At 43.9% G+C, this 13,619-nt stretch overlaps 1 protein-coding gene across 2 annotated transcripts in view; it reads left to right on the forward strand.

Moving 5' to 3' along the window:
• Positions 1–6,877: 6,877 nt before the first annotated feature.
• Positions 6,878–13,619, forward strand: part of LOC147023209 (uncharacterized) — a 6,927-nt gene continuing 185 nt past the window's right edge. Inside the window, exons 1-4 of one of the 2 annotated variants that reach the window (XM_085888390.1) lie at positions 8,115–8,804; positions 9,129–9,452; positions 10,910–11,060; positions 12,993–13,619. The exon at positions 12,993–13,619 is cut by the window's right edge and continues 185 nt beyond it. In XM_085888390.1, the coding sequence (XP_085744516.1) occupies positions 8,717–8,804; positions 9,129–9,452; positions 10,910–11,060; positions 12,993–13,524 (1,095 nt within the window). In that variant the 5' untranslated portion in view covers positions 8,115–8,716 and the 3' untranslated portion in view covers positions 13,525–13,619. Of the gene's footprint in view, positions 7,216–8,114; positions 8,805–9,128; positions 9,453–10,909; positions 11,061–12,992 lie in introns of those variants that run through there. The other variant, XM_085888391.1, reaches the window with a different exon arrangement.

A 13,619-nucleotide genomic window follows, 5' to 3' on the forward strand; every position in this document is an offset into this window, starting at 1 on the left:
GTCGAGTTGGGTGAAGCGATTGACCGTTTGGGAATAATCGACAACCATCCGTCTCTTATGGTTCTGACTGCTGGTTACTAACACCTGTGCGCGCCATGGCGAATCGCTCGGTTCTATAATTCCCTCCTCCAGTAATCGCTTGGTTTCTGAAGTGATGAAATTCATGTCAGCAGTGGTATATTGCCGCGATTTGATCGCTATCGGTTTGCAGACCGGCGACAAGTTAGCGAACAGCTGGGGGGACGTCACCTCCGCGGTGGTCAGCGCATTTAAAATTAGACGAGGCTTGCTTCCTCCAAAGGGTATTTCGACGCTCGTGTGCTGCTTGAGGACATTATGACCCAGGATTACGTCTGCGCACAAATCACGAAGCACCAGCACCTTTACATCCCGATGCGTGTACCCTTTTACGTCCAATTCAACATTGCAGTACCCTCGTACGCGGGATTGTAGTGAGGTGGCGGCCATGCATACCGTATTGTCAGTCGGGTGGATTACCCATTTCCTGCCCTTCACTAGCGAGCTGTTGACGAAACTTTCAGAGCTACCGGTATCAATCAGTGCCTCAGCCATATGCCCGTTAATTCGCACGTTGATGATAGCCTTGGATAGATTCCCCGGGAGGCTGCAGTCAATTTATTTTGCGAGTAGAGAGCCGCAGAAGTGGGTTTATTCCTCCTTAGAGTAGATTTACATACCCTGGCATAATGCCCTTTCTTGTCGCAATTCATGCATGTGGCATCTCTGGCGGGACATTTTTGACGAGGATGCCTTTTGTACCCACAAAAGAAGCATTTACCGACCGGAGCAGTTGCTGAGGAGTTTGACGAGGTCTGGGTATCCGGCTCCTCGGGTGTTTCTCCATCCCTCATGTCTGGCTGTGTCTGTGCCAGTGGGGTTCCTTGGGTTCCCATCGTAGCAGCGTTCATGAGCAGCATCGGTGTCCCAAATGACTCAGATTGCTGCTGAGCCGTATCCATCGCTCGAGCCTGATCGACTACCTTGTCAAGAGTGGGTTGCGCTTTCTCTAGTAAGCGTTGCCGTATGTGGGCTGATCTGAGTCCTTGGATGAATGCCTCCCGTGTGGCTTCCTTTCGGTGTTCCTCGGCGCTTACTGCCCGGAAGCTGCAGTCTTTTCCCAGCTGATTCAGAGCTTGCAGGAACTGATCGATTGTCTCCCCGGCTGCTTGCTTGCGTGTGTTGAGAAGATGTCGTATGTATACCTCGTTCTTGGGCTTCACGTAGAGCGCCTGCAGCACGTCAATCGCTGCTTCGTAAGTGTCGCACCCCGAGAAGAGCCTGTACACGCCGGGCGAGACATGATTCACGAGAGCGGCAAATTTGTCAGCTCCCTCCGCGATGATGGTCAGATAGTGTGAGAAGGAGCAGAACCAATGTGACCATTTCATTTCTGCGTCAGTCGTGTTTGGGTCTGCGTCGAACCTCTCTGGTTTGTAGATCTTGTCCATCTTTGGTTGAGAGAGCCGAGAAAATCAAATGGAATAAATTGAAATGAGAGCGAGAGGTGAACCTTCAGAGTTTAGGCTTTATTCCATTTGATTGGAGCCGCTTCTGTGGGCACACCAGGAAATACAGGTTCAGCTAGGAGTACATAAGCAGAAACGTATACATGTGCAGTTAACCATTGCAGACTAAATCCGCGTAAGCACGGAGTTCGATATAATCTCCATTCTCACCAGTCAATGAGCACCTTCAGTTAACGAGCATCAAGTGGACAGCCGATGTCAATAGCAATGCCCCGGGGACAATCCTCGTGCCGCAGAGAGACCTCCCCTTATACGCGAGACGCACAACATGTGATCCCGCGTCATGTCCCTCGATTCACGTTAATTCACCACACCAGACACATGAGTGTTTCACTTCGTGTTAATCATTGGAAGATTTACATGAATCAACATGAGAATCCTGGGACTGCCTGGAGCCCGGCCCTCTGTGTTTATGGGTCGATTGGTTGAATATTTTGTTGATCGTGTTGAAAGTAAACTCTTCCCAGCCCAGATGTTTTTGAAGGCTGCAGTGGAGATGGTATTGATTTTTCGGATCTTCTCCCTCCTTGAGATGTACAATTGACGACTTCAGTGATGAAGCCAAGGAATCCCTCTTTAGTGGAGTTCATGACCACGTCGGTGGTTGCTCTCTCGGTTTGGCGTTCTGCATCTTTCATCTCAGTCTGGACTCCCACCGATTTGGTGAAGAATTGAACTGGTCCTTCAGTTTTGGATATGCTCTCGACAGCTTTCACTGGAGTCATCGTTTTCCGAATTTTGGGGACCATCCGGACAAACTCATTGTACGACATTGTATTGTTCTCATTGTATTGTACAAACTCATTGTATTGTTCTTCTGGGTCTTCACCTGTTGGATCCGGGCAGCTCTCCTGAATTCAGGACATCCTCTGAAGGCTGCACTGTGGTCACCACCACAATTGACACAAAACATTTCTTCACGAGTGGTCCTGCTGTCCATTACATTTTCTGCAGTGTTGTTTGCCTCCGCAGGCTGGAGCAGTTTGACCAAACTTTTGGCATTTGTGGCATCTTCGGGGAGATGGAATGTATTCCCGTACAGTGAAGGCTTGATAGTCCAAGGACACTTTCGGGGGAAGGATTGGTGTGTCAAAATACAGAACCACCGAGGTGGTATTGACTCTGACCCCATCCCTGACCGTGGTGAGACAGCGGGCGTCAACAACTCCCACCTCCACTAAATGACTCGTGATATCAACTTCAATGGAGGATCAATCCCGTAAATGACTCCTCGACTCTCCCTCAGACTCCTCGGAATATGACACAAAACAAGGACCCCGTCAAAATACTGGGTTTTCATCACCTTGTCCCATTGATCGACTGATTTACACTTCATGAAGAGATCTCCAGATCTGAGATTTCTGGTACGAGACACATCTCCGAATTCTTTGTTCATCACTGGAGCCATTTTTATGGGGTTGTCCGGGTTTAGGGGTGTGATACCGTCAAAAACTCAAACGATAACAACAAGTTTGTGATTGTTCTCTTCAGGGGTAGAGGGGCCTTGACCACTTTGGGGGTTCCGACCCCTCAGACCTCTCCCGCCGTGATCCGTCCCTCTTCCTCGTTCGATTAACCCTCCATGATGAACCCTCGTCATCATCACCAGAAGTGTTCATCATCCCTCATCACCATCTCCCAGCACCCACACGGTTAGATTGACCATTTTAGTAAAGACCCGATCGTATTATAACCTTCATGGACACAGAATACCAGAAAAAATCCGATTCACCCTCAACACTCAAACCCTCCTGTAACATCGTCTGACCGAACTCCAGCCGCCATCTTGACTCGTTCACCCCACCTGAGGTACAAGAGAAAAAAGGAAATCATCACAACTGATAACATAATAACCAATTAAACATAATAACCTCGTTAAACGTTAGTTTAAAGTTCACAAAGTTAACAACTGACGATCTCACAGCAATCGATAACGATTAACGAACGGAACAAGCTTCCGGTTACTCATCCGCCGTTGTTGTTGTTGTTCTTGTTGTTGTTGTTGTTGTTGTTGGTAAAATCCCCCAAAAACATCAGGAAACAACCAACGAACCTTAATACTGATTTTCACATCATTTCTGATAAACTTGACTGGAGAGACCAAGACAGGAAGAGCACACAATTCATCAGCTGACCCGGAATGGGCTTTTGTCATGACGTCATCAGCGCGGTGAAGATGCTTCCTCGACGGTGGTTTGAATTATGCCATGGTGCCGGCGATAGCTCACCCACTCTTCCCGAAGGGCATCGTGGGATGTTAAAAGTTCCCCACCTCGTGCTGGTAGACGGGACGCCCAATTTAACGTGTATCCGAGGGATGACACTCACACTGATGTTAAACTCTGCCTGTGAGACACCAGGATGATGTTTGTATCTGGGTCGGAATTCGAACCAAGACGAGACAGCTTCAGGGTGAATGTTCCTCCCTCTAAAACCTCCTCCCAGCTCAAAAACTCAAGAAAATAAACTTTATGTTCTCTTCTTAATCCAGGAAAACTACTTTATTTTATGTTTTCTTCATAACTCTTTTATTCATGAAAAACGATGCACAAACATGGTAATTCGGGGTACAGTTTGGACAAATTTTAAAGTTGAAGTCCCGAACCCATCTTTTCCCCATTTACCCCCTTAGTTTGTGTGTTTACGGTTTACAGGGATTTTCAAGAACATCAACCCCATGAACAGGAAGGCTCTCCTGGATGGACCTGAACACTGTGCAGGGAATCAGGTTCTCTGGCATCGAGTTTAATTTGAGGTTGCTGTTGTGCAGGTCTTCTTCATCTTCTTCTGATTCTTCTTCTTACACACAACAGCTTGGCTGCTGGATCACCATCATTTTGTTGGGGGCTGACTGTGCCACTGATGCTGGGCCCCTGCACCAATACACTGGTACTCATTTCGCCGACCTCGGAAAGATAACAGGCTGAGTCAACCCCACCTGCTGTTAATTCAGTGACCAACGGGGCTAAAACTCAGGACCCTTGGATCCGAAGCCATCCACCCGAACCACGAAGACAACAGCAGGCTTTCTCAACGGTGAAGAATCACTTATAGACAGCAAAGAAGACTTGCTGTCTTTGCACAATAGACAGCATTGAAGACAAATATGAAGTTTCACATCGAGTGATTAAGCGGTTCCCAAAAAAACATTATTTAATATTTTTCTTCAATCCAATTTGGCTGCCGAGATGCCCCTTAAAATTTTCACACTCAGCAGATGTGGCGTTCTACATATGCAATTATGACATCAAAACAAAGGGACCTATGATGTCACAAAAATCACACTTATTTCCCATGAGGAGTACATGCCGTGTGCCAAGGATCAATTTTTTTTTATTTGTTGCGGTTTCAGAGAGAAAGAGGTCCAAAGTTTTTCAGTTTTTCCAGCATGCCTGCGGCACCATGTGATCTACGACGTCATAATTATGATTAAAACAATATGCATGAGTAGTCGCACCGATGGTGAAAATTGTCTCAATCTGACAAGCAGTTGCGGAGAAAACCTAGGAAAGCTCTGTGTGGACAAACAAAGAAACAAGAAGAAGACGTCGTGCAGAGCACGACACTTGCAAAATCCATAAAACAGATTTGACCTCAAAAATAAATGGTGGTTGAAGTCAATGACCAAATATGCAAATCCTCTTCAAATCACAAGTGAATCGGATGAAAATTGACAATTTTAGATTTAGAATTCTGTGACCTGAAATATAAATCCTCTTTAAATTTCAGGTCAATCGGATGAAAATTGAGGATTTTAGAAATCTCACCGAAGTTGTTGACCTTTGGCCAATGTTGGCCTTTTGACTTTTTGACTGAAAAACAAAAGGCTTCTTCTTTATGACAAACTCTACCATGTGGTGAAGTTTTGTGAAAATCGGTTTAAAATTGTGATTTGTAGGCGATAAACAGACACGCAGACAGACAGACAGACAGACAGACAGACAGAATAACAAAATGGACGAACCAATATACTTGAAAAATCTTCGATTTTGCAAATAACAAAGACAGACAGACAGACAAACAAACAAACAAACAAACCCAAATGCAACACCCTCTCTTTTGGCAAGGGTAATAAAAAGGACCCCGGGCACATTGAGAGATGAGTGTCCATCACACTTCATCGTCTGGATGACTTTATACTTTGTGCGGATTATGAAACGTGTGGTTTGTAATGTTTACACAAATTACCGTTTCGCCTGGAAAAAAACTGGAAAGCTTCTTATTATTTTGTAAAAGCACAAGCCTGCTGGGTGGCATCGTCGGATGAGGGTGTGGCTGTGCCACTGATGTGGTGCCCTCTGTTGTGGGTTAAGGTCGCAGTTTGGAATTTGTTCATGGTGCTGGCGATAGCTCACCTCCTCTTCGCGAAGGACACCATAGGATCTTTAACGTCCACCAACTACTGGCAGATGGGACGTCCGGTTTCACGTCCATCCGAGGGACATCGCTCACGTTGATGAATAACCTGACCTGTGAAACACCGATGACAGTTTATTGCTGTGTTGGGATTCGAACCCACGCAAGACAGCTTTGAGGCGAGTGTGCATACTTCTCGGGCCATCCTGCCAGCCTCAGTTGGTAGATAATGAGTCGAGCTGGTGAAATCCAAACAGAATTTCAACAGTGCAGGAAAGTCATCGAGAAACAACAAGGAAAACTGTTTCCTCAATCATTGTTTAATTTTCACAAATTTCGTTGAATTTCAGGCTATCGACAATAGTTTTGAAGGTGTGTTGGGAAATTCAAACGTTTAAAAACAAATAACAGACTCTGATTTATCTTCCAACGAACTGCACATCTTGTTTACCTCGTCAAATGCGTAGTCATGACAACCGTCAACATGCTGGTGTCCATGGCAACGTTTGTCCTTTGCTCCAAACGTGTTCTGTTTGTCGTGCTGAACACTCCTGTTGTGCGCGGTCTTGTTGATGGTGATATCCAAAGATGAAGAAGCTCGTGCAATGTGCGAATCATTTGTGGTTCATTGTGAACCTCATTTGTATTTGTGTGGCAACAACAACTGCAATGCAAGGTGAGGAGGTTTGAGCTTCACTTGCACGAAAAACGATTAATCTCTGGAGCCTTTGTGATTACTTCGGACTGTTGAAAACGATTTTGGAGTTACATGAAGGTTTTCAGAGAAAATCTATCAGGTTTTCCTGAGTTGAATGTTGAACAATTACGGGGTTTGAAAAAGAAACTTGAATGTGGATTTGTTTCGCCGAGACATCTTCAGGATTTATCTCACTTGGATGTAACATTACATTTCACTGTTCAAGTCCATGATTACCTGTTTACCTGATTATTACCTGTCCATGATTATTTTATTTTTTTCCTCTCTCAGACCAGGTTACAGAACTACCCAAATTAATGTTGGAAGAACCTGGACAACTGGCGATCGAAAACCTGACTTCAGCCATAGTTAACGAGGTTACTCTCCCAAACGATGAAAACACCCTTCACTTGGAAAAGGCAACAAACACTCAAGGAGAACCTCGAACCAAAACAACACACATCGTCTCAACTCTCAAACATCTCCTGGATAACATGGAAATGGGATTGAAACGTTTTCACTTCCTTCAAAATGCTCGAGAGAAGGAGTTGGAGAAACACCCTCCAGAGAATCCAGGGAACTCTCACAATGAACAGGACTTCCATCTTCAAAAAGGTAATTTGTGCAAATACTGATGAAAGGGATTTTGTGGTTGTGCAGGTTGTTGTTCACATCCATTTCCAGCTTTCAATGTCAAAAACATTGATCGACATTCAAAAACTTCATCGTTTGTTCCTCATTAATCGTTTCTGAACAAAACTGTGGGATCAATGGACATGTTTTGTTTTGATTTGTGTCACCATGGTGATACTGTGTAACCATGGTAATAGACGATGGAAGGCTTCCAACGGGCGATTGACCAAGACGTTTGTACGTAATACTTGTGAAACTGTCAAGGAAGAGAGGGGGAGCAGGGAAGGTGGAGGAAGATTTAGGGAGAGTGGGGGGGGGGAGGAGATGGGGGTGGGGTTGGAGAATCTACAAGGTGTCCCATGAATAGGTTCTCATTTTCATTGATTAAATACAACAAGCAGATACAGTTTTCCAGGTCCGACTTCGATGGAACAGTTGGAGCAATGTTTGAAGGATTATTGAATACTCAACCTGTCCATCTTCTCTTTCACATCATGCTCATCACCTCCACCACCAAAGGTTAACGGAGGTCGTTTACATGTTTGTCTGTCTGTCTGTGAACAGAATATCTCAAAAAGTTATGGATGGATTCGGAAGAAATTTGAGGGAACAGTTTGGTATCTGACAAGGACAAATTGAGGAGATTTCGGTGAAGATCCAGGTCCAAATACAAGGATTTTTAAAGTGATTCTTCACCATTGAGAGATGGGACCAAAAACGATACACAGCACGATATCTCAAAAAGTTGTGGACAGATTCAGACGAAACTTGGTGGACGAGTTGGTTAAATGACAAGGACAAGTAAATTAGATTTTGGTGTGGGACGGGGGGACGAATGGTCCGGTTGCAGATCCGGCATATCAGTGGGATGGATACAAAACGTAAACCGTACGGCCTGGCGGAGTTACTGTGCTCCACCGAGTGCGTTCTCGTTGTGCACCACTCCTTCCCAATTCCATATACAGGCGATGTATGATGTCATCGCTGGGGGACAAGGAAGGGAGTACTCAGTTTTTACTCCGTTTGTTTGTTTGCTTATTTGTCCAGTCAATATATCAGCCATCCTATGAGCTGAGAAGCTGAAATTTGGGGACAAAAGCCTCAGTTGGTAGATAATTAGTCAAGGTAGTGAAATCCAAACAGAATTTAAACAATGCAGGAAAGTCATCAAGAAACAACAAGAAAAACTGTTTCCTCAATCATTGTTTAATTTTGACGAATTACATTGAATTTCCAGCAATTTACAATAATTTTGAAGGTGTTTTGGGAAATTCAAACGTTTAAAAACAAATAAATAAATAACGGACTCTGATTTATCTTTCAACCAACTGCACATCTTGTTTACCTTGTCATATGCGTCGTCATGACGACCGTCAACATGCTGGTGTCCATGGCAACGTTTGTTCTTTGCTCCAAACGTGTTCTGTTTGTCGTGCTGAACACTCCTGTTGTGCGCGTGTCTTGTTGATGGTGATATCCAAAGATGAAGAAGCTCGTGCAATGGGTGAATCATTTGTGGTTCATTGTGAACCTCATTTGTATTTGTGTGGCAACAACAACTGCAATGCAAGGTGAGGAGGTTTGGGCTTCACTTTCACGAAAAACGATTAATCTCTGGAGCCTTTGTGATTACTTTGGATTGTTGAAAACGATGTTGGAGTTACATGAAGATTTTCAGAGACAATCTCTGAGGTTTTCCTGAATCGCAGTCCAAAACCAAAAATTGTTTGAAAATGTTTAATAATTATCGGGTTTGAAAAAGAAACTTGAATGTTGATTTGTTTCGCCGAGACATCTTCATGGATTTATCTCTCTTGGATGAAACATTACATTTCACTGTTCAAGTCCACGATTACCTGTTTTACTTTATTTTTTTTTATTTTTTCCTCTCTCAGACCAGGTTTCAGAAATACCCAAATTCATGTTGGAAGAACCTGTACAACTGGCGATCGAAAACCTGACTTCAGCCATAGTTAACGAGGTTACTCTCCCAAACGATGAAAACACCCTTCACTTGGAAAACGCAACAAACACTCAAGGAGAACCTCGAACCAAAACAACACACATCATCTCAACTCTCAAACATCTCCTGGATAACATGGAAATGGGATTGCAACGTTTTCACTTCCTTCAAAATGTTCGAGAGAAGGAGTTGGAGAAACACCCTCCAGAGAATCCAGGGAACTCTCACAATGAGCAGGACTTCCATCTTCAAAAAGGTAATTTGTGCAAATACTGATGAAAGGGATTTTGTGGTTGTGCAGGTTGTTGTTCACATCCATTTCCAGCTTTCAATGTCAAAAACATTGAAAGTGGGATGGGATCAGTGGGATGATATCAGTGGGATGTATCCCACTGATATATCAGACCATATATCAGTGGGATGGATACAAAACATAAACCGTACGGCCTGGCGGAGGTACTGTGCTCCACCGAGTGCCGTTCTAGTTGTACACCACTCCTTCCCAATTCCATATACAGGCGATGCATGATGTCATCGCCGGGGGACAAGGAAGGGAGTACTGTACTCTGTTTTTACTCCGTTTGTTTTCTTCGTTGTTTGTTCGCTTATTTGTCCAGGCAATATCTCAGCCATCCTTTGAGCTGGGAAGCTGAAATTTGGGGATAAAAGTGAAGATATTTGGCAAAAAAAGAGCGATTTTGTATTTATCAATTTTTTATTAATTAATTACTTTGGATTTATTAATTACCAATTTATTTTATTTCCATCTCAGGCACCTTTTGAGCTCAGAAGCTGATATTTGGACATGACAGTGACCAAGTTATTTATCTCCAAAGGTTATTTTTGATTTATTGATTCATTAATCATTCATTTTTCGATAAATTACTTCATTTTCAAAAAGTTACAGATTCAGAAGAAACAGTGGTGCTTTGGGTATGCTATTAATTGTGAAATTAATGATTATTATTTCATCATCACACCATTTTAAAGCCTTTTTCCCAGAGCAGGGGTCAGATTTTTGCGGGCTCCAATCATGGTACCCTTTCTTGTAGCAATGTTTTTACGGCCGGATGCCCTTCCTGACGCCAACCCTTGAGTCGCCTTCGACACACACGGATAATTACCAGTATGCTGGTGCTCATTTCGCCGACCTTGGAAGGACAACAGGCTGAGTCAACCCCGCTGATGTTAATTCAGTGGCCAGCGGGGCTTAAACTCAGGACCCCAAGGATCCCAAGCAACCACAATAACCACGAAGCCAACACCAGGCTCCCTATTATTTTATTTATTTATTTTAATTACGCAATTAATTAATCAATTATTGTACTCCGCTCCTTCCCAATTCCGACTCCATGTGCTGCGTGCTGGAGGATTTGTTATGGGGGGAGTGTACTTTGAATGGAAAGCTACTTTTCTTTTTGTTATGTGTGAGCTGTTCATTAACTCCTCGATTAGAACCTCGTCCGAAAAAAAACTAAGTAAAACACATACGGTGCTGTGGTCTTTAATTTCAACGACTGATCCCGACCCCACAAACATAATATGCGGAGAAAAATAGAAATTATTTTGAATTCTGAATTTTGAAGGTACAGGTGTGCCACTCTCCGAAGGTTATTTCTGTGACACCGCCACATCAGTCAAAAATGTATTGTAGTTTGTATTTTTAGTTATTCTCATTGATCACTGCTAATAATGAACATTTTTCTGTTGTAGTGTCTGACAGTAAAGAAAACAACAGAAACACTCCAGCAGCGCGTAAATTCTCCTGGATTGCTGTCGAGGTGATAATAGCTTTAAGCGCTATTATTTTCTTCTTCATATTGCTCTTCATTTACCTCTTCGCGAAGTTCAGATCTCTCAAGGAGTAAGTATGACAAACTTCATTTGGTTGCACTTAGTGACAACTTCACTTAAAATCCTCATTCATTCACTCAGCATGTTCACAGTTGTAAGATGACTTCAGACCGATCAATATGCATTCCTTTCTCTAAGCAGGTGAGCACACAAACTACTTTTAGAATTACATGTTAGTGCTGCATGTTAGGATGGGGACAACAACCACCCGTAACCGCAAGGAGATCACTGTACAGTTGAAGTTCAGACGAACCTCGCCAGTTAATCAAGACCACAGACGACTGAGATTTAAAGGGGAATCAAGCCAAACGCTTATCAATTTGTTCCTGTATTCTGAACAGGATAACAAGGAATACCAGGAGTAGCAGACGCAGGAGTAGGCCATTCACGGCCAACCAACACCAGATTAAATAAATCCGTCAGAATCACTTCATGGGGGAATTGGGGGAAGAGTTGGGATGAGAAAATGTGGCAGGCTCTTGGATATCAAAAGGGTGTGAAAAAGGAGTGGGAGGGAAATATTTGTTTGGGATGGAGGGGGGGAGGAGATGAAAAGGCTGTTTTAACGTTAAAAAAATACACAACACTGGCCACAAACAATTCTTTGACGAGCCCTCTCAGACATCACGCTCATCATGGATTGACACAAGCACCAATCCCCACTAATGCTGCCTTCCAGTCCTGTCAATAACCCTGCACACATATATCTACAATGTTTCTAAGTTCCGATCCAATTCCAATTTCAACCTACCAACTATTTCTGCTGCCACTCACTACCTTTCCAGGGGTACTGTTCTATGAATTAACTACAATGGCCCATATGGTACAACGATGCGGATTAATTATAGAACGTCACATTAACAAGAACGGCAAATGGTCAGGTCAGGTCAGATATGGGAGAATGCGCCGGAGCAGCGCGTTGCTGCATCCACTTTCCACCAGTACTCCAGGCGCCTCGGTGTAGCAATCGCCCAGGCAGATGCCTGGCCCCTCCCCATCTTCGTGAGATGCTGCAGCCAGGAGCAACCTGGTCGGCCCATTGGCGTCCTCCACTCCTCTTCTCTCCTTCCTATTACACTGATATACCTTATTGCCTTCAAACCCTGTCCAATTAAAAGGCTACATCCCGTTGCTTCGGATCAAACACCCCGTTAGTTGTCACAGATTTGGACACCTCAATTTATTGACTCACGAACTTGCATGCTCTCAGCGAATTATCAGCCAGCCCACCACAAAGGCTCTGCCCTTCCTGCAAGAGTCTTCCACGAAGATAAAATAGCCGCTCCCAGTGTATATGCCTTTCCAATCCCAGCACGTCTTACCTGGACCTCACTGGTTCCAAAAAATTGGAGGACCTCAAAATACAACTCATCTGAATTATTCACGAATTATGGACGGTGCTGACACTCCATCAACACAGCAACTGACAACTTAACCCCAACCTCTAACTCTGAATGTATGCAGTGGAGTTGAAAATCTTCGTGTTTTCTCACGGTGGTTGAGGCCTTAAAATTATCACCGACCACGCCACCATCGTTGTTCCCACCCCCCTTATAAATGGGATACAGGCATCTTCCCTGGACCTTCATTTCCCTTGAAGGGAATCTCAGAGGCCAGCCTTAACTTATTCATCTTGCAATGATCTCATCCAATAAATTAGAGGAAACTGTCGAAGATGAACAAGGCCGTACCAGTCTCACCTTATCGAATGTTAACATTCATACCCAAAATTTTCTCATATTTGCAAAGTCAATAACCCGCCTTCTTCGGGTCTTCCTCGGTGTTTTCCAAGTGGGAGGACATTTGCATCTGCAATTATTACCTGGCCATCTTTGAACAGTTGTGCACAACACAAGGCAGTAAATTGTTCCATTGCTTGATCCATAATGTTGTACATGTAGAATGAAGGTTGACGATATCTAAATCTGTTGGTGCTTTGCAGGGCCAGCAAAGGCAGGAAGCACAATGCAAGAAAACCAAGCAAGATCATTAATAGACAACCGAGCCAGTCGATCAAATACCAGAAAATGGAGACTTCAGAAAACCCTCAGCACAGAAATGAAGTACCACCTGAACCACAAGCATGCTCTGTTCTTGAAGCAGATGCTCATGGACTCACAGATAAACTTTTGAATGAGAGTCCACAGAAAACGAACGCAGTACCAACACCACCATCACCCACTTGCTGTATTCAGGTGCTCGGTGTATACGAGCTCTCAGATGAGCATTCAAGCATGAGCCCTCAGGTAAACACGGATGGATCGACGCAGAACACCACAAGTGTTGAATCGTCTTGTGTTTTCACCATTGCACCATCTTCCTCGGATGTTTCAACCGAATCAAGCAAGGCCGAGGCACAGTTTGAATCCGACAGGAACCGCCACGTTGTGATAGATTTCGTAAATGCCTTTGATGAGGACGATTCTTATTCTGACGACGACGATGAAACTTCTACATCATGTTTTGTCAAGTGAAGACTGAGGAATCAAACAGGAAAGTTACAACAACAAAAATAAATGGTTTACCATATTATACCCTCCACAACTCTTCCAGTGTACTCAATGTATCG

The sequence above is a fragment of the Eptatretus burgeri genome, chromosome 7, assembly GCF_056783735.1.
Source record: "Eptatretus burgeri isolate ZD-2024b chromosome 7, Ebu_testis_v1, whole genome shotgun sequence".
Taxonomy (NCBI): Eukaryota; Metazoa; Chordata; class Myxini; order Myxiniformes; family Myxinidae; genus Eptatretus; species Eptatretus burgeri.